At 39.6% G+C, this 23,271-nt stretch overlaps 1 protein-coding gene across 1 annotated transcript in view; it reads right to left on the reverse strand.

Moving 5' to 3' along the window:
• Nucleotides 1–2,820: 2,820 nt before the first annotated feature.
• The window catches only part of COL1A2 (collagen type I alpha 2 chain), a 35,650-nt gene continuing 15,199 nt past the window's right edge, over nt 2,821–23,271 (reverse strand). The window contains exons 20-52 of the mRNA XM_019729717.3: nt 23,036–23,089; nt 22,770–22,877; nt 22,344–22,397; nt 22,145–22,243; nt 21,175–21,228; nt 20,615–20,713; nt 20,178–20,231; nt 19,663–19,716; nt 19,456–19,509; nt 19,132–19,185; nt 18,119–18,163; nt 16,817–16,915; nt 15,537–15,644; nt 14,406–14,459; nt 13,417–13,470; nt 12,645–12,698; nt 12,489–12,542; nt 12,283–12,390; nt 11,849–11,902; nt 10,967–11,020; nt 9,835–9,996; nt 8,995–9,102; nt 8,210–8,317; nt 7,759–7,812; nt 7,564–7,671; nt 7,334–7,387; nt 6,839–6,946; nt 6,324–6,377; nt 6,093–6,200; nt 5,509–5,767; nt 4,910–5,094; nt 3,973–4,215; nt 2,821–3,291 (exon numbers count right to left, since the gene is read on the reverse strand). Coding sequence (XP_019585276.1) covers nt 3,145–3,291; nt 3,973–4,215; nt 4,910–5,094; nt 5,509–5,767; nt 6,093–6,200; nt 6,324–6,377; nt 6,839–6,946; nt 7,334–7,387; nt 7,564–7,671; nt 7,759–7,812; nt 8,210–8,317; nt 8,995–9,102; nt 9,835–9,996; nt 10,967–11,020; nt 11,849–11,902; nt 12,283–12,390; nt 12,489–12,542; nt 12,645–12,698; nt 13,417–13,470; nt 14,406–14,459; nt 15,537–15,644; nt 16,817–16,915; nt 18,119–18,163; nt 19,132–19,185; nt 19,456–19,509; nt 19,663–19,716; nt 20,178–20,231; nt 20,615–20,713; nt 21,175–21,228; nt 22,145–22,243; nt 22,344–22,397; nt 22,770–22,877; nt 23,036–23,089 — 3,066 coding nt within the window. The 3' untranslated portion in view covers nt 2,821–3,144. The remainder of the gene's footprint in view (nt 3,292–3,972; nt 4,216–4,909; nt 5,095–5,508; nt 5,768–6,092; nt 6,201–6,323; nt 6,378–6,838; nt 6,947–7,333; nt 7,388–7,563; nt 7,672–7,758; nt 7,813–8,209; nt 8,318–8,994; nt 9,103–9,834; nt 9,997–10,966; nt 11,021–11,848; nt 11,903–12,282; nt 12,391–12,488; nt 12,543–12,644; nt 12,699–13,416; nt 13,471–14,405; nt 14,460–15,536; nt 15,645–16,816; nt 16,916–18,118; nt 18,164–19,131; nt 19,186–19,455; nt 19,510–19,662; nt 19,717–20,177; nt 20,232–20,614; nt 20,714–21,174; nt 21,229–22,144; nt 22,244–22,343; nt 22,398–22,769; nt 22,878–23,035; nt 23,090–23,271) is intronic.

Here is a 23,271-nt window from a genome sequence, read left to right on the forward strand (position 1 = left end):
CTTCAGTGCATTGCCCAGGCCCTGGCAGCACGCACAGTGGACCTCCTGGCTCGGTAAGTAGCAGACTGCTCTCATACCTGGCTTTCAGAAAACAAGCATTTAGCCAGATACAGAGCTTGGCGGTGAAATGAGATCTTGGCAGGAGCTGGCCAGCTCAATTCAAATATCACCATTACCACATGAGGCTAGGGTTAATTTCCCGAGACTGCCTCTCTTTAATTAATAGTGTCCTCCGCTATCCTCGGGGGACACTTTATTTAAAATTGCTCTCACCCATTATTCGATTCTCTCTTTGCAACTGAACTGCGAGATCCTTGAGGTTGCTGCTGCTGGGTACAGCTTTGTACACCCCTCCCCAGATCCTGCAGAGTGGCTGGGACATGGTGAATGTTGACTCTTAGGCTAGGCTTTTCCTTCCCTTTCAGAAAATATGTGGGCGGGAGGTTAATGACCCCTTCCCTGGAGCTGGCCAATCCTCAACCAGGATTGTTTACACTTGTTGACTGCTTATAACTTTTCATAAAATATTAAGAGTAAAATTGTTGTAAATGATAAAAGTAATATAACTATATTACAGCAAATTTAGGCATAAAATTATTCCTATCATTACTTGGTAATGCACCTACTCTTAGCACTTTACATGTATTTGAATATATTTCTGACAATGTATTTGTATATTATATTGTAAAGATTGTAACATTCCATTCTAAGCATTTTTCTTTTGTTTAATCATCCTCATGTTATTGGGATATGAAAATGTATTTCACTATGTTTTCCTATTATTATGTATTAGATATTCCATTATTTATTTCTCATTGGTATATTTATTGAGTACACCATCACTTATTCCCCATTGTTGTCTATTGGATAGACCATTATTTGTTTAACTATTTACTTTTAGTCTCCCACTGATAATTAAGTGACTGTTGGCTTAGGAAATCTGCCTATTTGGATTCAGTTTGACGAATGTCATTGTTATCATCATCTGGCATAGTGTTTGGCTCATAGTTGCTCCTCAGTAAGTGTCGGTTTTCTTCCGTCTTATCTTTCTCTCTTCTTTATACTAAACTTATGGTTGTTCCTTGTACTATGAGCCTGAAGGCATAGCATATATTTAATCCAGAGATTTCTAACTGGTTATCTTGTAAGCTTGCCTGGGCTATTTCAATTACTAACTTGTGGGGAGTACTAGATCTCAGAGGTTTAGTTTTCTTTATATCGTTTGGTCAGGTATATTGATTCATCCTTGCCAGACGTAGAAAGTCCGAGCTACAAAGGATTGTGGAAATCACCTTAACCAGTGGCTTCCCAATTAGTGCACATCAGAATTTTACAAGGTACTTTTAGCATGCTGATTCCTTACTAGTCTCAATTTGGTGGCTAAGGACTGAGAATCTGCATTTTGACAAACAACCCAGTGTTTTGGTTCAGGTGGTGGAAGGACCATAATTTGAAGTTACCATTTGGTTAACAGACCTTGCTAACTTCTTAGCGTCAATGTTAGATTTTCATCATGTTCAGTCTTTTGCTTTTAAAACTAATTGAATCTTGAGATGACTTATCACAGGAGGCAAATATTACAATTACAATTATGTTCTGCAACAGGAAATAAGCTCTAAATGAATCTTAACATTTTACTTGACACATTACTATGTTTAAGTGTATTAAAGATGTCATTGAAGGGTGCAGGGGAGGAGAATGAACTTGATTTGGCAGGTAGGCGTTCGTGGTACTATTATCCACAACTGTCTGTGCTGATTGACAGCTCACACATTACTTCTCAGCAGGCATTGTACTCAGTGGCATCAGCCTTAAGTGTATGGCATTTTCCCTGAATATTTGAAACAGTCTTAGTTAAGAGTATTAATTGTGCACAGACCAACTTTCAGCCACCGTTTCAAAGGGCTTAATGGATAATACACCATAAGGTTCTATGGCCCTATACTTAGAATAAACTTAGGTTAACAATGCCATGTTGCTCAGGTATTAGGTATGTTGAATAGGGCACATGTTAACAGTTCAGAGAAAGAATCTTCCCCATATTATAGATGTTCTCGTAGAAACTGAGACTCAGAAAGATGAAGTGTTCAGGGTCAAGGAGCCAAAAGGAGCAGAGCCAGAATTGGTGCTCAGCTCTGTGTCCTTGTTCTCTGCTCTTTCTATTATACCAAACTGCCATTTTCGCATAGTTTCTATCTAATGTGAAACATTCGGTCTAATGGCTGGGAGAGATGCCATCATCCATATTTGTATTGCAAAGAGCATTGAAGCAAGGAATTTTACTCAATGTTTTCTTTTGGAAAACCAAACATGCTTTATTTCATTTTTTTCACAATTTATTTAAACATCTCACATATACAAAATAGGTACAATTTAATTTTCCTGCTTGTCCGAGAAACAAGGCTTCTTTGGAACCATGGGAGAGGATGAAAATGAGACTGGCAAGAAACAAGTGCTGAATTTAAAGAAGAGGACAATGTTGGGCAAATGAACCACATACTTTTATTCAGGGATACGATGTAAAATACTGATGCAGAATCAAATGGAAAAAAGAAAAAGCACAACACAACTCAAGACAGAGAAGTATCTCTTCTCAAATTCTCCTAGCACCATCAACATTCTTCAAGTATCTGAAATACTATTATTTAGCACCTTTGTATTGTGAACAAAACACAACAAGTACCTCAGCTCATCTCCGTCTAGGTCAGCACCTAATGGTATGGATCACACTCACAGGAAAGTGTTTTGAGGTAGTTTAAACCTTTGGAAGTTTGGGTTTTAAACTTCCCTCTGTGGAAGATATTCAAAAGCCACAAGTGGTGCAAATGTTCATGGTTTTTATTTAGTTTTTCAATTTTTATTTTGGTTTTCTTACAAAGGTTGACATTTCCCACAACAGGTGTAAGAGTGTTGAAAAAAAAAAAACTCCAAATCTTTTGGGGGAGGGGGTAAGGGAGAGGGAATTCATTAAATCGTATTGCACAATGCTCTGATCAATCCTTCTCTTTTGCCCACAATTTAAGCAAGTAGATGTGCAGAAGAAATGGAAGGATTCAGCTTTTAGTTAAAAAAGAAGAAAAAGAAATGGCAAAGAGAGAAAGTTGTTTTTTGGATTTCCTTTCTTTTAATTTAGGTTGAGTTCATTTATTTGAAACAGACTGGGCCAATGTCCAAACCGAATTCTTGGTCAGCACCACCGATGTCCAAAAGTGCGATATCAAGGATAGGCAGTCGAGACGGCTTGTTTGTCTTGTATTCAATGATTGTCTTTCCCCATTCATTTGTCTTTCTCTGTTTAAAAAAGAGAGAAGGAGAAACATACATAAAGCAGACTATTTCTGAATCTAATATCATCTGAGCCTTAGACAGTGTAAGAACCACTTTTTGGCTTCTGTCATTCTCAAGACATGGGCCCCAGATCAACAAGTTCATCTTTGAAACAATAGCATCAGCGGTCTCTTTAGGGGGAGAAGCTTCCTACCCATCTAATTTTATTTATTTATTTATTTTTAAAAACATTTCAATACATAGTCCAAGTGATTTATTTCTATGTCATCATTTGCAGGATGTATGTCGGGGGCGGGGGACGGGGGAGAGTTGCAAGGTATGCAGTATTGCTATTAGTGCATTTTAATTTTTCTTCCATTTATAGCAGAGTGTAGAGAAAACATGAAGAAAAATAATTTTATTGTACTAATAAGTACAATAAAATACACATAACTATAAATTATAGCTTGAGCCCTTTTAACCTCAAGAAATTTTAAGTTATGGGTATTTCAGAGAATTTAGGAAGGCAATATCTGATAAGAATACTCTGGATTTGCCATCTGAATTTGAATAAATACATTTATAAAAAAAAGATTGAATAAGTTAGGTCTCTCATTTATCTGTTCATTTAATGCTCTAAACTAGGACTCCACCCCCAACCCCAACCCCAAATAAATGCTATTCCCATATTTCACTATTACTTACAGAGCAGCCATCTACAAGAACAGTGTACGTGAACCTGCTGTTGCCCTCGGCAACAAGTTCAACATCATTGGAGCCTTGCAGAATGACAGACTTTTTCAGGTTGCCAGTCTCCTCATCCATGTATGCAATGCTATTCTTGCAATGGTAGGTGATGTTTTGAGAGGCATGGTTGGCCAGCAGGCGCATGAAGGCAAGTTGGGTAGCCATTTCCTTGGTAGTTACTCCTTCAACATTATATTCAAACTACAGAGAATAAGATGGGAATTCCAGTTAAGTGGAGAAGGACTCAGATACTAAAAGTCAAATTAAAAAAAAAAAAAGTCTGGTATAGGGAGAAATAATGGACTCATATCTGAACCTTAGGAAGAAGGTACTTTTGAAGGAAACAAAATTCATGTGTCTTTGAAGTATTAGTTACTTAGAAGGGAGAGAGGAATGACCAGGCTGAGGCAAGGTCATCTCAAAAAGTACTTCTTTCAGATAAGCCTTTTTGTGTATGTTTCTTCTTTAGAATAAGAGAGCAAGGAGATGAGATCTGAAGCTTTTTCTTTTTCAGTAATATCCATCAGTAGGCATTCAGTAAAGTTGGTGAAAAGATTTGATTGAAAATTCAGAACAGTTCATGATCTGAAAATACGTATGCATGAGTAGGGGCTACATGCTGGCTCATACTCCTTTACACTAAATGACATTAGTCAGTTTCTTCAGCGATTATTAGTTAAGTCAAATTTGCATAATAACTTTGAATTGTATCACTATGTCCAATCAATCCATCTTTAATATGCAATCGAGGACAGAACAGGAACCCAAGAAAAGAGTAGGTTCTTTCCATAAGCCCATTTTGGTAAAGGATTAAAATACAGATAATGAAAAAAAAAGCAAACAATCCTAAAAAATATTGTTTAGTAAGGGGAGGAATGTTTGTAGGGATCCTCACCTGGGTACCACCGTTGATAGTTTCTCCTAACCAGATGTGCTTCTTGGCCTTGGAACTTCTGTACCAGTTCTTGGCTGGAATGTTTTCAGGTTGAGCCTGGATGCATGTTTCGCCAGTAGAGAAATCACAGTATACTTTGATAGCATCCATAGTACATCCTTGGTTAGGGTCAATCCAGTAGTAACCTTTTAAGAAAATAAGACCCACATCATAAAACCTCTTATTGAGTGGCGCATAGGTTCTAATAATTACTGGTCAAAGATTTTGATTCTCATAAGTAACATTTTGATTGTACAGTTATATTGTTTACCCCACATTTAACAGGGAGGGAGTAGCTATTTTCAAGATTAGACAGTTCCTTCCCTCCTCCATGAAAAATCAAATCAGGATACATATTACTACAAAAAGGGAAAATCATATATATATGAAGAGAAGCTTGAGAATTGGTAATGGCTGGGAGAACAAAGTGCTTCATTAATTATGATTTCACCTAATGCAGTTTTTACCCAAATACCTTTCATTCTAAATGTCAGTGGAAACTGGTTTTGAAAAGCCCAACCTGTGAGACAGCTCAGTCTGACTTGGACCTCGTGACCTACCGCTGCTCCAGTCTCGGTGGCTGAGTCTCAAGTCGCGGCATGTACGAGCTGGGTTCTTCCTAGAGCCTTCGGGAGTCAGAAGGGTCTCAATCTGGTTGTTGAGAGATTTCAGAGTAGCATCAACTTCATAATCCTTGGGTCTGAGAGAAGGTGGTGAGCGAGGCTGGTCAGCCCTGTAGAAGTCTCCGTCAAAACCAAAGTCATAACCACCACCACTTATGCCGGGAGGCCCAGGAGGGCCAGGGGGACCAGGAGGACCCTGCAAAGGGGAAAGTGAGAAAAAGGAGGCTTTGTATTGGGTTGCAGTGAGACACCTCAAGGACAGCAGGATTTCAGATGGGCATTATACAAAAGCATGTTCTAATAAGTACAAAAGAATCAAGTTCATGTAAATAAACAACTTGCTCCTAGGCATACTTGCAGGGATGGGCTTAAACAGCTCATGACATACAGACCATATTTACATATTTCAGAGAAATTTCAGGGACTACTTTAATGTGTTGATGTAATACTCCTGATTTAGTCTGAAGAAAACATGCCTTAGGTGACTGATACCCTTTATTCTTTCCCCAAATAATACTTACAGCAGGACCTTGGCTACCCTGAGTGCCACGAATGCCAGCAGGTCCGACTGTACCAGGATGTCCAGTACGACCATCTTTGCCAGCAGGGCCGGAAGGACCAGCAGGGCCCTAGGGAAGAAGGATACCAAGTCTGTGTGAGCCAGTGAAAACCTCCCAAGAGAGCGGAGGCCTGGGGCTCCCTGCCTGGCATTGGCTATATTTCAGAGATAAATATCCCTTAGATTGACCTACCCTAGGACCAGCGGGACCCACAGCGCCAGGAGCACCTTGATCGCCATGATGACCCTTTAAAGAAAGGACAGGAAAAATCACATTTTCAGAACATGTGTTGATAAATAGATTTTTAAAAATTGAGTGGAAAACTTTAGTTTCAATGAACTCAGGATTGAGAAAATTGAAAATGTAAAATGGGGCTCTTTTCTCCCATTATGTCTATTATATTCAATTATTTTTTTTCCTACAAGCTATTTCAGCAGTGCACTATTAGTCATTCCTCTAATTATATTTATTTTAAGTGGGGTTGAAGGACATTGTTGCCAGGAGATTTTAATATATCTCCCTTAACCCTCACCTTTTCATGTTGGGATGAAATAGCATTATCTCTGAGAGATGGAGTTAGCCAGAGAATGGGAAATGAATGTGATATAGGGCATTTTAGAACAATCACAGTGAAAATTTGAGGAAGATCATTCCGAGTTGAAGGCCTTAAGATTTTCATATATGCTGGGTGTCCTCATTTTACTTACAGCAAGACCTGGAAGACCTTGCAATCCATTGTGTCCCTTTAAGCCAGGAAGACCTCTTGGCCCCTTATCACCAGGCTCTCCCTTATCACCTCGAATACCTTGTGGGCCCTGTAAGGAAAGAGGACAGATAGGACATTTACTTTTTTTTTTTTTTTTTAAATGACACTCACTTCTCAACAAATCTTGTTTAATCTGTTGATAAATGTAATCAAGACATGTAAAGTTCTAAAACCCATGGGGGTGCTACTCCTCTCTCCTAATCTGCTTTAGTTGAGCTATATATAAAGTTGGCTAGATCTTCATGATTATTTAATACAAACAGGCAGAAGATATTTGAAATAGAAGAGATTTAAAAGCTATTTGTAGCAATTCTCAACATGGACTAAATTTTTGAAAAAAGATAAAATCTAGCCTATATACTATTTATTTTCTTAATGGACCATCTGTATTGATCCCAAGTATTAATCTGTAAAGAAAGCTTCACCATGTACATACACTAGGACCTCTTAGACCAACGGGACCGGTAGGACCAACAGAACCAGCAGGACCCTGTGAATTGGAAAAGAGAACCGTAAGTCAAAAAATAAAAACAAAAAACAAAACAGTAAGTCTTCAGCCAAGCCCCAGCTCTCCCTCCCCAGACCCCCGCAGTTACCAAGTGTGGGGCGGTCAGAAGTGAAGCGTGTGAGGATGACAGCATTAAGGGACTGGTATTTACAACTTACAGGTTCACCACGGTTTCCATGTTTGCCAGTGGGACCCACAGGGCCATGAGGACCAGGTGCACCCAAAGCGCCAGCGGGACCAGCATTGCCAGGGTAACCACGGTCTCCCTGCCAGAGGCAAAATGAAACTTAGCATCAATCTGGCCTGCATTTTCATCACTTTTAAATTAGAGAAACATGAAGATGTACACCAACCTTGTGTCCAGGTTGACCATCGCGTCCTGGGGGACCATCGCTCCCAGGGTTGCCCTGTGAAGACATGATGCCAATAAAGGCAGTCAGTGAGGGTCTGTAGCCCACTAGCCCCAGAACAGCTCAGCTGTTCTGCCTTCATCACTCCCAGTGCTCAATGGAGAACCCCCTTTTAGACTGTTAAAAATAAGGACAAGAATTTACCAACCTTGATTTTTTCAGAGGTGTTTTTAATATTTTGGCCAACTTTGAAGTATGCTATTTAAAGACCCAATCCCCAGTCCAGTAATTTTTTATATTTTCATTACTACGAGTGGTCAGTATATGTAGACATTATGACAAATCAGACATCTTGTTTAGAAACTTGAAACAAGAGAACCTCAGCTCAGGATATAAAGTTGCACACAATGAAACAGTGCTAGGCTTGACTTTACAAACCAAGTGCTGGACTCACATCACGACCGGCTTCTCCAGGAGCTCCGTTGACTCCAGGATTGCCCACAGCACCAGGGGGACCACGGGCCCCAGGTGGACCTGAAATGCCGAGAGGACCAGGTTCACCCTAAAAAATCAGAGAAGACAAAACAACATTCCTCATTGAACTGAGTGCCAATCTCAGCCTCCTAAAACATTCCTAGCCATGAGATTACAGTGTGAAGAAAGAAGGTAAATTGAAAGTGACTAGGCCACAAAATGGTAAGAAGTGTCATTAGTGTCATCCTTGCCCTCCTCCTACAGACTTTGATGATGGTCAGTTTTATGTAGTTTTGAAATGTTGCTCTGTACGAGGCAAACCTAGTTTCATCCGATAGCCTGAATGAAATGAATTCATAAAATTAAGAGAATTTATGGAGATGAGATGGTTCCTAGTTGCTGTCATGTATGAGGTTTAATGGAATGATTTAGAACTTCCAGAGTTTCATTCTTCCTACAGGATAAATGGTGCCAGCATTTCATATTGCAGAGGAGTGAATGCAATTAGAGCTTATATCATTCTTAAGCATGTAAAAAGAACAAAAATCATTCTGCATAATGTTAAGCTGTGTCTTTATTGCGTGTGTCTAAGTAAGGTAGTATTAAAGCTTCTTAAATAAGTGACATGTGATCTGTATAAAGAAAATGCCATGAATAAAAAATCTTAAGTGGAGTTATTCAGTGATCAATCTGTCACATTTGAAGTGGCAGCTTTTAAAATCTTTTATTATGTTAATGAACATAAGAATGGTGTCAAACACTCACCACAGATCCGGAAACACCTGGTAGACCACGTTCACCTCTAGAGCCTGGCAGACCGAGAATACCAGGAGCACCAAGAAGACCCTGAGGACCTGGAGTGCCAGGAGGTCCCTGAGCAAGATGACAAATACTGAGTGTTACTGGTAAGACCATAGGTGATATCCTAGGTTGGCTTGAGGATTGTGAGAATGAGCTATCCTCAGTTTAGCAAAAGGTCTCCTATTAGCAGGACATATCCTTGGATATCCTTTTCTCTGGTGATGACGTATGTATATTTTTCAACATATATATATTTCTTTGTACCTGGTTCCTCCTTGAGACCAATGGAACAACATTAAACAAAATATGTGGTTGAGATTAATGAAGCCATCTGGGGTGATGGATTAGAGTTTTTATAGAATCTGTGCCAGGAAGAAAATTTTGACCTTGGCCTCTAATTGCACCAGGTCTAGTAAACGCACATTTCAGAGTAGCAATAATACTGGACAATGCACGTTTAAAGAATTGGTAGCTTACTGAGAGTGATTAATGTACAGTAGGATGACAATAGCAAAGGGATTCTATTAATCCCAGTACCAGTAAGGTGCCCTCAATAGCTTAAAGGGCTGTTTTGATAAAAACAGCGAGTTTCCTCATTTATTGTCATCCCCATCTAGTGCTTTCTGAGCATCTGCTGAAGCTATAACACCTCAATATCTTTGGGACAGATTTCCTGGCTCAGTTGAGCTCTACTTGAGAACCAGCAATACTCATCAACACATATACACCATTTGAAGATTTGTTCAAGGGTTTTATTTTAATTCAACACAAAGTATTAAGAAAAAAGTGTTTGAGATCACTTACAGCAGTACCAGGCTCTCCAGAGGGACCCTTCTCACCGGTAAAGCCAGGGGGGCCACCGGCACCTGTTTCTCCAGTTCGGCCAACTGGACCTTGGTCACCACGAGGCCCACGAACTCCTTCTTTACCAGCAGCACCAGTGGGACCAGGAGGGCCAGTGATACCCTGTGGGCAAATGTACAAGGTCATTTACTTTCTGTTAATCATCACAGACCTGGAAGAGAGGAGCTGAGGTTCTAGATAGTAAGATGCAATGTGAAGCCACAAAATAACATCCTGGCATTTGGGAGGAACTGTTTCGACTTTTCAACGTTCTTTCTTGTAGGAAGAAGCAACTCCCATCTTCCTTCTCCTGAGGCCATAGTAAAGTGACTAAGGCCGAAGCTATGTCAAACATCTGTGAGGACAAGCAATGGTGTGACACGATAACGTGGCATATTGGAACTATGTATAAGAGTCAGCTGTAAATGAATGGGACTTTGGGTTTTGGAGGACTACTCATTTCTTTTTGAAGAAAGCCAATACTGGCATTTTGTTCATAAATGAGGAATCGCATATGCTCTCAACTAGCTTTAATTAAATGCCTACAGGGAATGAAGATTTTTCTGTTATGAACCTGTAAAAGGATTCCAAGAAATCAACATCTTTGCTATTTTTTTCCTCTGAAACCTTAACTGGAAGACTTAATCCTTGGTAATTAATTAAATTCTCTTGAGTCCTGACAGGAGAGTCTGAATCAGAATTAAATTAGAGGCCAAACCACCTTGAAATTCAGGAATAATTACACTTTAACAACGGAGGCAGAATGTTGGCCATAAAGGGTAATTAGATATAGAAATATCTGATATGTGACTAAAATTGTGCTTTTTTAAAAAAAATTTATTTTTAACAAAGAGACCATGCCCCTAAAAGGGGACTTCTGTTCACACGAATAAAATCCTCTTAAACTGATATTATAAAATATAATTTGTGATGATTTTGCCTTAATGGTTCAGAAAAAATGATTTCAGACCGGGAAAGTAATAACTAAATATTGGTAGCATGTTTTCAAAGAGAGTTTCTTACTAGTTTCCTACCAAAAGCCAGGTCCTTCTGCTAGAGTGAATAAAGACATATTTTGAAGTGATTTACTTACACTGGGTCCAGGAGGCCCGGTACGTCCAGCAGCACCAGGGAAACCAGTGACGCCCTAAGAGTGAAGCACATTGAAATTCTACAATCAACACCAACTTCAGGGATTTGGGTAAAATGGAAATTTCTCTTCTGGCAAATCCATGATACCAGGTGACCAGGGATGGACCAAGGAATAGATAGTGGTCATCTCATGTAAGGTATTATTTAACCAGAACACCTAAGACCCTCTATCTCTACACATCTTCCAGCATGTCCCCAGGTGCCACACCCATATTTTGCATTAAGGCTCTGATGGTCCTTTTTGAAATGTCAACATGTTACCTGATGGTTGTAAGAGCTAGAAGATAAGACACTCTGCCGTTATACATGGATGTGTGTATATTAATACCTGTCTTAACCACCTGGCTGGGTGCTAAAGGAATGGACACTGAATAAGTAAATTTGTTTACAAAGGGAAGATACAACAAAAGACCAAGAGTATTAATTGCTGTCCAGTGAAAGAAGAAAGGAGTCAGTGGAGTTCACTCCTGGGGAGCTCTGGGTCTCCAGACTTGGTCACGCAAAAGAAGGGGGCATCAACGAAAGAATACAGGGTGCCAAAGAAATACGCTACCCATTTCACAAAGTACCTGGGGTTCATTTTGGTTATTATCTCAAGTGAGGTGGTAGCAACATACACAGCACTGAGTTCCAGCTGGGAGTAAGTTAACATCCCATGAACCTGTCCTTAACTTCAATTTCAGAATTTCCCTGAATAGAGTTAATTTGAATCTCAGTGTCTCCTTATTATAGGTCCAATTTTCTAAAAATTTCCAAACTTTCAAGTTGTCCCTAATAGAATTTGAAGAAAGAAAAGTTATCAGAGTCTGTTTTAAATACTCACAGGGGGACCACCATCACCACGACTTCCGGCAGGACCAGGGGCACCATTTGGACCCTAAATGGAAACAAAAACAAAAAGATGGGGTCAAATCATAAGACGATTCTTACAAATTTATTCTTTTCTTCAAAGAGATCAGTTCCCATGTCTATCAGAAGCAAATCCAGAAATTAAAAATGATTAACTGTGTCATATAAAATAAATGTTCTTCCTTCAATATGACCTCCCGATGGTGTTATCAGAGAAGTAAGATAATATATATGAGACTTCTATAAATTGTAAAGCAGCATGCAAATGTTAATTCTGACTTTAAAAATCATCTTCTATCTAGTATATTCCCTGCTATGTGTAGTAGGCACTTGACTGATGTGTGTGGAATTATAAGATCTCATGGGCAACTCTACAGGCTGTGATGACCACCAGTGAATTCAACTTACAGATGGGCCAGCAGGTCCAACGGCGCCTGTGGGACCAACAGGACCATTTTCACCCTTGGGCCCTTTGGTTCCTCTCTCTCCTTTAGCACCAGGTTGACCAGCAGCACCCTGTTGGAAAAGACCAGTTTTATAGTTCAGGTATTCCAAATCACTCTACTTGCCAACGTGGGATGTTTTCAGATTAACCTGCGACATATGATACTCACAGCAGGCCCAGCAAATCCATTGGGGCCAGCGGGACCAACCTCACCACGTTCACCCTAGGTGGAAGGAGGGATTTAAAAATGTCTTAGCAATCGTAGATTCACCAATAAATTCACTTAAAGTCATGAGTGTCCAAAATGACCCAGGTTTCTACTTACAGGGCTACCACGAGGCCCAGCAGGACCAGAAGGGCCAGCTGCACCAGCTTCACCCTGTGACGGGACCAAAGATCAGCGTGTTACTCACACAGATGCTCATAGAGGTGGAAGGGAGAGCGAACAGTGGTAATGAGTTGGGCCCTTGTCAGGGTTTGCAGGTGCATTGGAAGAGATAACCAGTGTGCATCTCACAGAGTAAAGTGAAGTGGGTTCTGACTCTGCTGAATGTTGTATTCATTTTAGGGGTAGAAGTGGTATGGGTCATACACTTGCAAAAACACTATAAATCAGTGCCCACAATACCAGGAGGACATTTTAATTTTCAGATGAACTCAGCACTGATGTATTTGCTGCAATCTGTGCAATACAATAAATAAGGTCTATTTTAAGTGGACTGTTCGATGTGAAATGGGCGTACTATGTATTTTATTGATTTTTTTTTTTGTGGTACAATTGAAGGCTTTGAGAAGGCTTTAGGATATTGTTAATGGGTAATAGAGAAAGACTTTGAAACAAAACAAATGATAGAGATTATAGATCACATAGCTGGCACATCTATGGGAAGGGAAAGAGAACTTTAAACACACTGTGTTTGTTTCCCGCTGCCCCATCTCAACAGACAGGCTTTTAAATAAGTGGGCTTTAAACCAAGCCATAACAATGAATTGCTGGGGACCTGTGGGGGGTGGGCGGGGAGGGCTAAGGCAGGCAGGAAATTTTAGATACTGCTATTGGCTCAGAGAGTTTCAGCTTAGTGAAAATGCATGCTTACCCGGTCACCAGCGGCTCCAGAAGGACCAGGGGCACCCATGGCACCAGGAGGACCCTAGTACCAAAAAGGAAACAAGTCTTACTAGTAACACTCCCATACTATCAAAAAGGACCCTTGCTATTCCCCCTTGCTGTGCTTCTACAGCGACTGAAACTTTCACTGCGCCCTCTGGGTAGACAACCAGAAAGCCTCTGATGCATTTCAGTTCTAATTATCAAGACTATTAGAAGCCACTCTCAAGAGGAGAATACCCCAGTGATAAAGGTTATGGAAATGTGTACGTCAAAAGCAGGTTAGGAATTTGGGAGAGGTACATGCTCTGCTCTTGTAAAATTCCCTGGAGAGCAGCAAATGAGTAGCCTTGTTTGGAACAGTTCGGACTGTGATTCAGAGACAGGACTATTAGGATGTGCCCCAGTGAGTTATCAGCTCTGAGGGAGAGGTGAAAAGGAGCCAAGCTTATGGCCTGTAGAGCCATGATGCCAGCACTCCAGGTAGGGCTATTATACCTTCATAGGATTATCTTTGGCATCTCCATTGCATTAACAGCTAATCTTTGGGGCTGCTCTTTGAGTGATACATTCTTAAGGCATACATTTGAATAAACAAGACCTTGTCAGAGGTTCTGGCTTCTTAAAAATACAAGAGTTATTGTTTTCTTCTAAAGCCTTACAATAACTTTCAACAATCCTTTAAAGTTCCATTAACCCGAGAGTTCTTAGCTTGTAGTTTGTACTTGGTATGGTTAACACTAAGGAAAGTAGCAAATCCAGGCTAGATTTTCAACGGGTAAATCCTGTTGAAGTTTTCTTTTGGAACAGGTACAATGATATTATTGGACACCGATCCAGGAAGGAATGGAATACTCTCTTGTGAAACTTGAATCCTTCTTTAGTCAATTCTATTTTGGAAAGCTTCTCAACTCAAATTGGGTGACATGTAAAAGAAAGAGAGACTAATTGCAAGCAAACGGACACCATTTTACTCACCCGAGCACCGTCTCTGCCTGTGGTACCAACTTCACCTCTGAGGCCAGTTTCACCCTGAAAATATAAAGCAGGAGCAATGTTTTGTTTTCTGACCAAATGTTTGAACCCAAATTAATCTGGAGTATTTTTACAGAAGATGCTGCTATGCCTCAGTCATTTAAAATCTTTGGTCATGCCTCACTTCCCTACCATCCCATAGGATGTTGAATGAGGAAAAGAAAGGAAAAATAATCAAGGCCCTTCCCAGATTATTCTGGGAAATATTCTCTTTTAATTTCCACGACCCTCCTGAAGCATAATCTAGCAAGGTGCAAATTCACGGGGACGGAATGACAAGGCAACATCACCGTGGGCTTCAGTGCCCAATCACTCTTACGGCAGAAGTAATGCAACAGCACGGTTGACAGCTGTTCAGTATAGCTTCTTGCCATTAATTAGGGCAGGATGAGGCATTATTGTTAGTGGCATTAAAATGAGCCTCATGTATTACTCAACACCATCTGTTGGCGTGAAATTCCATGGTAGCAAGGAACTTTGCCAGATTAGTGAGTTTAGAAATGTGTAGGTGCTAGGTGGCAGAGGGAAACATATATAGATAGTGTGGGGACAGAGTCCCAGAGAGCAGTTTCCAGGCTCTTGGCCTCATGAAAAGTGCTGGCTTGGTTATTAGATGGCCATCACCTGTAATCAGATGGCCATCAGCTGTGACTAGTTGGCCATCAGCTGTTCCCAGTTAGCCATTAGCCACTAATATAACTGCCGTGGCTGCGCTGGCAAGGGGTTGGTTATTTGGCAGAAAAACTGACAGCGGACTGCGGCTAGCAAGTGTGGTTAGTGAGCAGATTGTGGATTGTGGATCGTGTTGATCCTACTTCTTGTGTCTCGCCCGGCCACCAGCGAGACTATAGTGGTATGACTCCCCTATCTGTGGCTCCATTGGTCCTCCTTTTTGGCCTCACCATGTCCTGCATTCTTGTGCGGGGAGCGATACCATGTGGGGACATGACAAATATCACAACGCCACTAGACCACCTGCCCAGAATTGTAAAATATCGAGCAACCTTGTGCAGCAGCCTTCTTGTGAGAACGCATCAGCAGTATGTATTAAGACCCAGCACCGAGAGAGGGTACCTTTTCTCCCTTGCCTCCAGGCATGCCAGCAGCGCCCCTCTCTCCTGGGAGCCCACCAGAACCAGCTGCACCAGCAGTACCGGGAGCACCAACAGTACCAGGTTCGCCCTTCAATCAAACACATGTGAAATCAATTATTTCAGTGGCACAAGAAGAAAATGAAAACTCAAACTCTTGAAGGATTCCAATTTAAACGCTTAATAGATAACATTCTTGTCTACTTAGAGACATAAAGGAGGGCTTTTGAAAGAAGGGTGGCTATAACAGAGACAGACGCTGTTATAACGTGGTGACTACAGAGAAGGGGGTAGTGGGAGTGGGTGGCTGTGATGTTTCTATAACCTGCTCCCAAGCCTCTTAAGGAAGTCGGGCATGGAAAAGAATTGGATAGGACAATGGGAGGCAGAGAGTGAAAAATGCTAGCCCACAAACGTTTTTCAAGGATATATCTCTTAGCCCAGACAGGGAAGATGGAAAGAGACCTCATCAATTGAGGAGATATTTACATTTTAATCTCCTTAAGAGTGGGGACTATAGCCTCCATTTTTATATAAAGCTCTGCAATTCCACATACTTAAAACCCGTTGACTAGCTTCTGAGATGAAACTCTTTGAAAGTGCTACCTCACAGAACCATATTTCCTCTCTTATTTCCTCCTTTCTCCCTCTTACTTGCATTATATTTTTTCCCAATAGCCTTCCATATAACAAATAGCTTTTTGCATCTAATCTTTACATTTTTTTTCTTTAAAGCTAAGAATCAGAAATAATATGAGTTGCCTTTTCTTTATTGTGGTTAAAGTAATTCCACGTATTTTAAAATCTAAACCATGGATTCTAGTTTGAAACAAATTTTCAGGTTTATGTTCTTGGGGTGAATGTACTGTCCAGTTAATTTTTATCATAAATTTTCTTATTAAAATTTAGACTACTTTTTGAAATTTTACTCTGAAGTAGAATGTTAAGAAGGTAAAAGTTTGTTCTCTAAAAATGGTGTCCAAATGTATATGACATTTCTAGATTAAAACAGAAGTGTAAACAGTGTTATGAGTAAAAAGTGAAAACCCCTACTAATTCATTTATGTGTATAGAACACCGGGTTTTCCTTCTTTTGGAAAAATTCAGGTCCACTGGAATCAGTTTGTTATTTACTGACACGAAAATCATCACAGGACTAGAAATAAGTGAAAAAAAATCTGAAAAACTATTTACTATTGTAAAGGATATACTTATTCTAGAGTATATTGGGCCAAACCAGCAGTATATAACATATAATTTTACCTTGTTTCCATCAGGCCCTGGGGGTCCAGAAGGACCTCGGCTTCCAATAGGGCCAGAGGGACCAACAGCACCACTTTCACCTGGGGGACCACGCTCTCCCTGTAAAAAAGGGATTAGAAGAAGTATTGTACTGTTAATCATTTTCAAAGATACTGTTTTACACATTAGAATTCACACTCATTTAACTTTTGAATCCTGGTTCTTCCATTTATTAGTAAATTATAATTATTGTTCCTTAATTTCTCTACTAGTAAAATGAAGAGATGGGATGAGATAATCTCTGAAGTCTCATTCAGCTCTAATGTTCTGTGGCTACAACTCCAAAATGTGTTGCTCTTAGAGTATAATATTCAGCCTTTTGAATTTACTTTGTTTGTTTGTTTGCTTGCTGTGTGTGTGTGTGTGTGTGTGTGTGTGTGTGTGTGTGTGATAGATCCATTGGGAAAAAGAGATGCCAGTTATGCATAGTATTCAAAGGGAAACATTGTGCCATTTTAGGTGACTAGTAATGCCAGGTGTAGATAAGATTAAATATTATCATATCCATGCTCCTTTTTGCCAGAAAGGGCATGTTCAATACTGATGCAACAGTTACAAAGAGGATAAATGTATATGTATACGTATATGTATGTGTATTTGTCTATCTACCTAAATATCTCCCAATTTGCATGTAAATATCATTATGACTTAGCATTCTATGGCCCAGAATATTTAACACATAAGTGCATATTGCAACTGTTTCAGAGTCCCCTGTTATAACTTGATTCTGTGGTACTAAATTTGTTTGGACATCCCGGATATATGGTAACTAGCTACATAACAGGATACTTTAGGAGCAAACTAATCATTCTAGCTATTCTAATGACCACAGACAAACTAAATTTATTTATTTGTTTATTTTTTGTAAAAGCACATTCATGATTTCAGCTTTAGATTTTGAACATTAGCACACATTGCAAAAATTGGCTTGAAATTTTAGTAAGATATTACTTTTCTTTTGCTCAAGTCAAGACACTGTCATAAATATATCATGCTTGTCTATATAAATCACTGAAAATAACACATATGTTAGTTCATTTATATTTCTTTTAACTACACGTGGCTGTTTAGTAAGAAATGTGAGCAATTCAATAAAAAAGTCTACTATCAAGTCAGAAATCAAATGCTCTCTACAGATAATGTTTGACTACAGAAGAGTGTCAGGAACTTGTTGCAAGGTCATCAGTAGTTTTTAGGAGAAAACAGAGCTTGTTCTAAAAAACATATCCAGAAGTTTATGGAAGTTAATCAAATAACACTTACTCTTGGACCAGCAGGACCAGGGAGACCAAATTCACCAGGGAGACCCTAGGCAAAACATGAGAATAAAAAGGCATGAAATTAATGTATGTTCTCTAAATCTACTTATGAATAAGATATTTAGAAAACTTTTGAAACAGTGAAATAAAGCCAGATAGGTTCTACCTACATGAGTGTATATGTATCAGTACATGGGCTATTAGGAACAAGAAAACTTTCAGTTGTGTATGGAAAGACACAAAAAGTGGGAATCCCATTCATCAAAGCTACATCTCTCCTAGAACCTGGTATCAGTAAATTTAAGTTTCCCATTATTTAGTTTATTGCTTTTTTAAAAAGTGACCATACACACTATCTCCTTTGGTAATACGATAAATAATGATGAATAATATCAGACATTGCCTATTTTTAGTCATATAACTGGCTGCTGTCTTAATAGAAATCATATTATGCACATTATCTAGTTGTATACCCAAGTGTATCTCTTTTATTACTGACCAGCTGTCTCCTTAATGTGCCCCACTGTTGACAGAGAAGACCAGGCCATATAATGTAACTGAACTGAGAAACATTCATCACAATTACAGAGAAAATGACTCAGAACTCATGCCCTGATTGTGGATAGTGGTGCCATGTCTGAATGCCAAGAAAAACATTAAATGTGATTTGTCAGGGGCTAGTTTGATGGAAAATCAGTGCATTTACTTTTCTCTAAGGGGAAGGGCATAATTTGTATTTACCAAGAGCAATACAAAAAATAAGGCTATTAAATGGAATGTTTATTGATTTATTTTACTTCCGTAATGTGATGTTTCACTCAATCCTTAAAACAAAGTAATTTGAACAAAACTGAGTAACTTGGATCATTCTTTCCATCAGTACCAACATATGTGGAACACTATCATTAACATATGAAATATGAAGTTTCCTTTGTAAATATAATTGCACTGTAGTAGGGTATTAAACGGGGGAATGTCTCAAGTGTAGGTGAATTTATAATAACTTGTTTTACTCACCCTTTCTCCTGGTTTGCCAAGTTCACCAGTTGTTCCTGAGGGGCCAGGCAGACCCTACATGAAAGAAATATCAATCTTAATCTTATGGCTATATTCAGGGGATTTGCTAATATTTGGGTTTTGAGGGGAACTATCTAATATCGACATGATCACTAACTACTGCATGTTATTAAAGCAGTACACGAAAGTTTGCCTTGAAAAAAATGAACACTTCTTTGCTTCAGTTCTTAAATCATGTTCTGGGTGGTGGGGGAGAGCAGTATGGTGACTTCCAGCTGGGCAGTCTGACCAAAGGCAGCATTCTGTAGGTTTTAGATGACTTACCTGGAAGCCGGGAGGACCAGCGGGACCCTGTTCGCCTTTTCCACCTTGGACACCCTGAAAGTGAAAGGAAAGACAGCATAAATAAAGGAATTCAGTGATCATTACTGTCCAGTGACATAACTTTTGGGCTAGAAAAAGGAGATAGTCATTCTGGGAGAACAGATTCACTTTGGGGCAGAAAAGAACAAGAGTGGGAGAAATACTCACTTGTAGTCCAGGAGGTCCCTGAGCACCATTGTTTCCATCAGGACCTGGAGCGCCCTAAAATGTTTAGCAGAAAGGCTCAGAGTGACCCCTGGGTCAGGTATTTTGAGATACCGCAAAGCCTCAGACTTTACTTCCTCAAAATAACACTTATCATTTTAGCATGAATTAAACTCATGGTGGGTCCCCTGCCAAGGCCCAAATACTGCCTACTAACTTTTGATATGGCTCAGAGAAAGTCCACAGGTGGAGGGCAATTTATGAAAGCCAGAGAATGAATTAAATAAAAACCAAAGGCATCCATAAATATTTCTGACTTAATATATATTCTGTTTTGTTATAGCTCACTTCCTTACAAGTATGGTTAAAAAACAAAACAAAACATTTTGTAATGGCAAAAGAACCCTAAGGGATGCCATCTTGGAAAGAAAGTGACAGAATGATATCAGGTGACTTCACAGGAAGTGCTTCCTACGTGAATGCTACATGGATAGACCCGCAGAGAAATTAACACTTACTCGAACACCAGCAAGACCAGCATGACCCTTCTCACCGCTTTTGCCAGGCTCACCCTATAAAAAAACATTAAAAAAAAAACCTTACACATTTAATGTCAGATTAACTGTGACCACATTGAAACATTAATTTCTTGCTTTTTTTTTTAGATTCCTAGACCTTAAATTCTGTTATCTCAGGTATGATCCGTCATTATGCAGCTCCACATACAACAAGGTACACCTGTGTCTGCAGAAGTATGACTCAGGAGATGGATTTTCAGAAGGTGTACAGTGATACACTGGAGGTCAACTTTTAATGTGGTAAGTGGCTTGCAGTTTTCTGGTATTGAAAGTGATGCCTTTGAGTTAGAGTGAACTGAGGCAGGAGAGAAACACTAGAGTTTTGGTGAAATGTGGCAAAAAACTGCCAAAGGAGAGGAGGTTATGGTGATTCTCACAGTGGGGCCTTTGGGTCCAGGGAATCCGATGTTGCCAGGCTCTCCTCTTGCTCCAGCGGGGCCAATTGGTCCAGGCCTGCCGTCAATTCCAGGGAGACCCTGAAACCAGAGTTAACTTAAACTTTGCTCAGCATCAACAGGGTCTTACAACCTCAAGCTTGTGACGCTGTCAGGAGATGAAATTATCATTTTCTGAATGAATAGAGCTTCCTGTATAAAGCATCAATAAATTATGAATTCATTTTCCTTTTCTAATTAGGATGTTGGTACACACACAGCCAAGTGAATTTCATATGTACATAATTTCCTCTTTTCTCTCTCTTTCTATATTCTTGTCACCCTCTTCAATTTTCCCTGCAATGTTTTTCATTCTCCTCCTCCCCTTTCAGTACTGCGTTCATTTGGACTCCATAATTACAATCTATTACTTTGCGTTCCCGATGATGTATGTGGCTGATATTTATTTTCAATGTGTTCATGTGTAAGTAAGCCACAGAATAGACTTTATAAGGGTGTAATCAGTGTCCTTGAAAATATAATTGAAAATGAGCAATACTTACCACAGGACCTTCTTTACCAGCTGGGCCAACATTTCCAGGGGAACCAGGAAAACCCTATAAAGCAAATGAGTATGCTTCATATTGGCACTTTCATGCACATACTTGAGGATCTAATTAATTGAAATCTCACAAAAGCACTTTTCCCCCAGTTTCTGTTTGTTGCCTAGGGCAAATCATTAGGGGTATTAGCCACTAACTGGGAGGTATGAAAAGATCTGAAATATTTCTTTCGATTTTTTGTGCCTTTCCTTTTACTGAATTTTAGTATAACTGATCTATTTGCAGATATATCAAGAAACTGTTAAGCAACATACTATGTGGGCAAAATGTATCATGGTATTTACTCATAATAGAAAAACAAATACTTTTAGTAAGCAATTTTCATAGTGGATTTATTTATTGCTGTATTTGGTGTCTTTATTACTTGTTTATGGTATAATTACCATTGATATTCATCCATAGAGATAATGGAGGCAAAAAAATTACTCCATTGCTATGGATTAGAGTGCCTACGGATCTAAAGGTCATTTCTCCATAGCAAGTGTGATGCTGAATACATTATAGCACTTGGCGATTGCTGGAAAAATGATTCCACTTATGAATCTAATAAACTGATAATGTATAGTCCTAATACGTTCCATGTACACCTTATGTAAAACTCACAAATTGAGATAAAAGATTCGTGCTGACAGGAGAACCAACTTAATTTGGATATAGTAAAATAAATCAATTCTTCCAAAAACTTTACAGCTATTGTATCCAGTAATAAATAGGAAATTTATGAACTAACCAAATTTGGAAAAATATCTACTGGGCTTTGATGCAGTTAAATTAAAAAGGCAACCATCGGCAAGTCGACTAACAAATTTACTTTTGATTTTTTTAAATTGTCGTCTTCAAATATTAATCATCCCTTCAAAAAAGGAAACAGTTCCATGGGTGACTTGCTCAGAATCAATCTGAAACTTACTCGTGGTCCCATGAGACCAGGCTCTCCAGGGCGACCAGCGTCTCCGTTGGGACCTCGGACACCAGCAGCGCCAGTTGGTCCACGACTGCCGGCAGGACCCTGTTGAAAAGAAGTGGGAAGGAGGATGTAAAAGTGAATGACACACCCACGACCAGAAGCATCAAGTTGCTTCCCAGGAAATGAGTAATAGACACCTTACCATGGCACCAGCTCTGCCATCAGCTCCAGGTAGACCACGGGAACCAGGATTTCCCTGTAAGAAAGCACATAAAACAGAAGAGAATTGCAGGAAATCCTTGAATCACATAGGGCAGAGTTTATTGAAACATGGCATTCTGCAAAAAATCTTGAGCCTCTTAAGATGGGAATAGGAACACCAACCAAGCCAAAAAACTTCATCCAAACCCCAACGGAATGTGTGGAGGAGACATTCTGCCAAAGTAGGTCAATATTGTTTCCAGACCAATTTTATAACATATCAAAATCACTAATTTAATAAAGCAGATGGAAAGCAGATGCTTCTTTTGTCTAGAAAATGCACTCAATAATTCTGACCAATTCCCAGAGAAGGGGTGTCATCCTCTGCCTCTGGTGTGTCTGGGTGTCAAGAACACTTGGTACCTACTCTCAGCCCAGCAGGTCCTGGGGGGCCAGCAGGGCCAGATTCACCAGTGGAGCCTCTCTTTCCTTCTTCACCACTGGGACCAGGAGGACCCTGGGCCCCAGCAGAGCCCTATTTAATGAAAAAACAAAAGAGGGGGGAACAGGAAAAATAATTTTTATATCATATCCAGCTAGAGAAAAAGTAATAACTTTTTTAAAATGTGAAGGTATTATTTTTTAAATGAAAAAGTAATAACTTTATAAAAGTTTGATTCTAGAACTACTTACAGGCTCACCCTTGTTACCACTCTCTCCTTTGGAACCAGCTGGACCAGGCTCACCCTAGGGGCAAATACAAAACAGTGGTCACATGACAAACATTTGTCACAACTCTCTTGCAGACAAACATCTTGAAATGTTTATAGGTCAAGGTAAAGAAAAACTCAAGTTCTCAAAGAAATGTGCCCAGTTGATATTTAAAGAGCTCACTGGGGAATGGTCTTGACTGAAAGGACAAGAATGAT

The sequence above is a fragment of the Rhinolophus sinicus genome, chromosome 4 (genome assembly GCF_057876585.1).
Source record: "Rhinolophus sinicus isolate RSI-liver-muscle chromosome 4, RSI-T2T, whole genome shotgun sequence".
Lineage (NCBI taxonomy): Eukaryota > Metazoa > Chordata > Mammalia > Chiroptera > Rhinolophidae > Rhinolophus > Rhinolophus sinicus.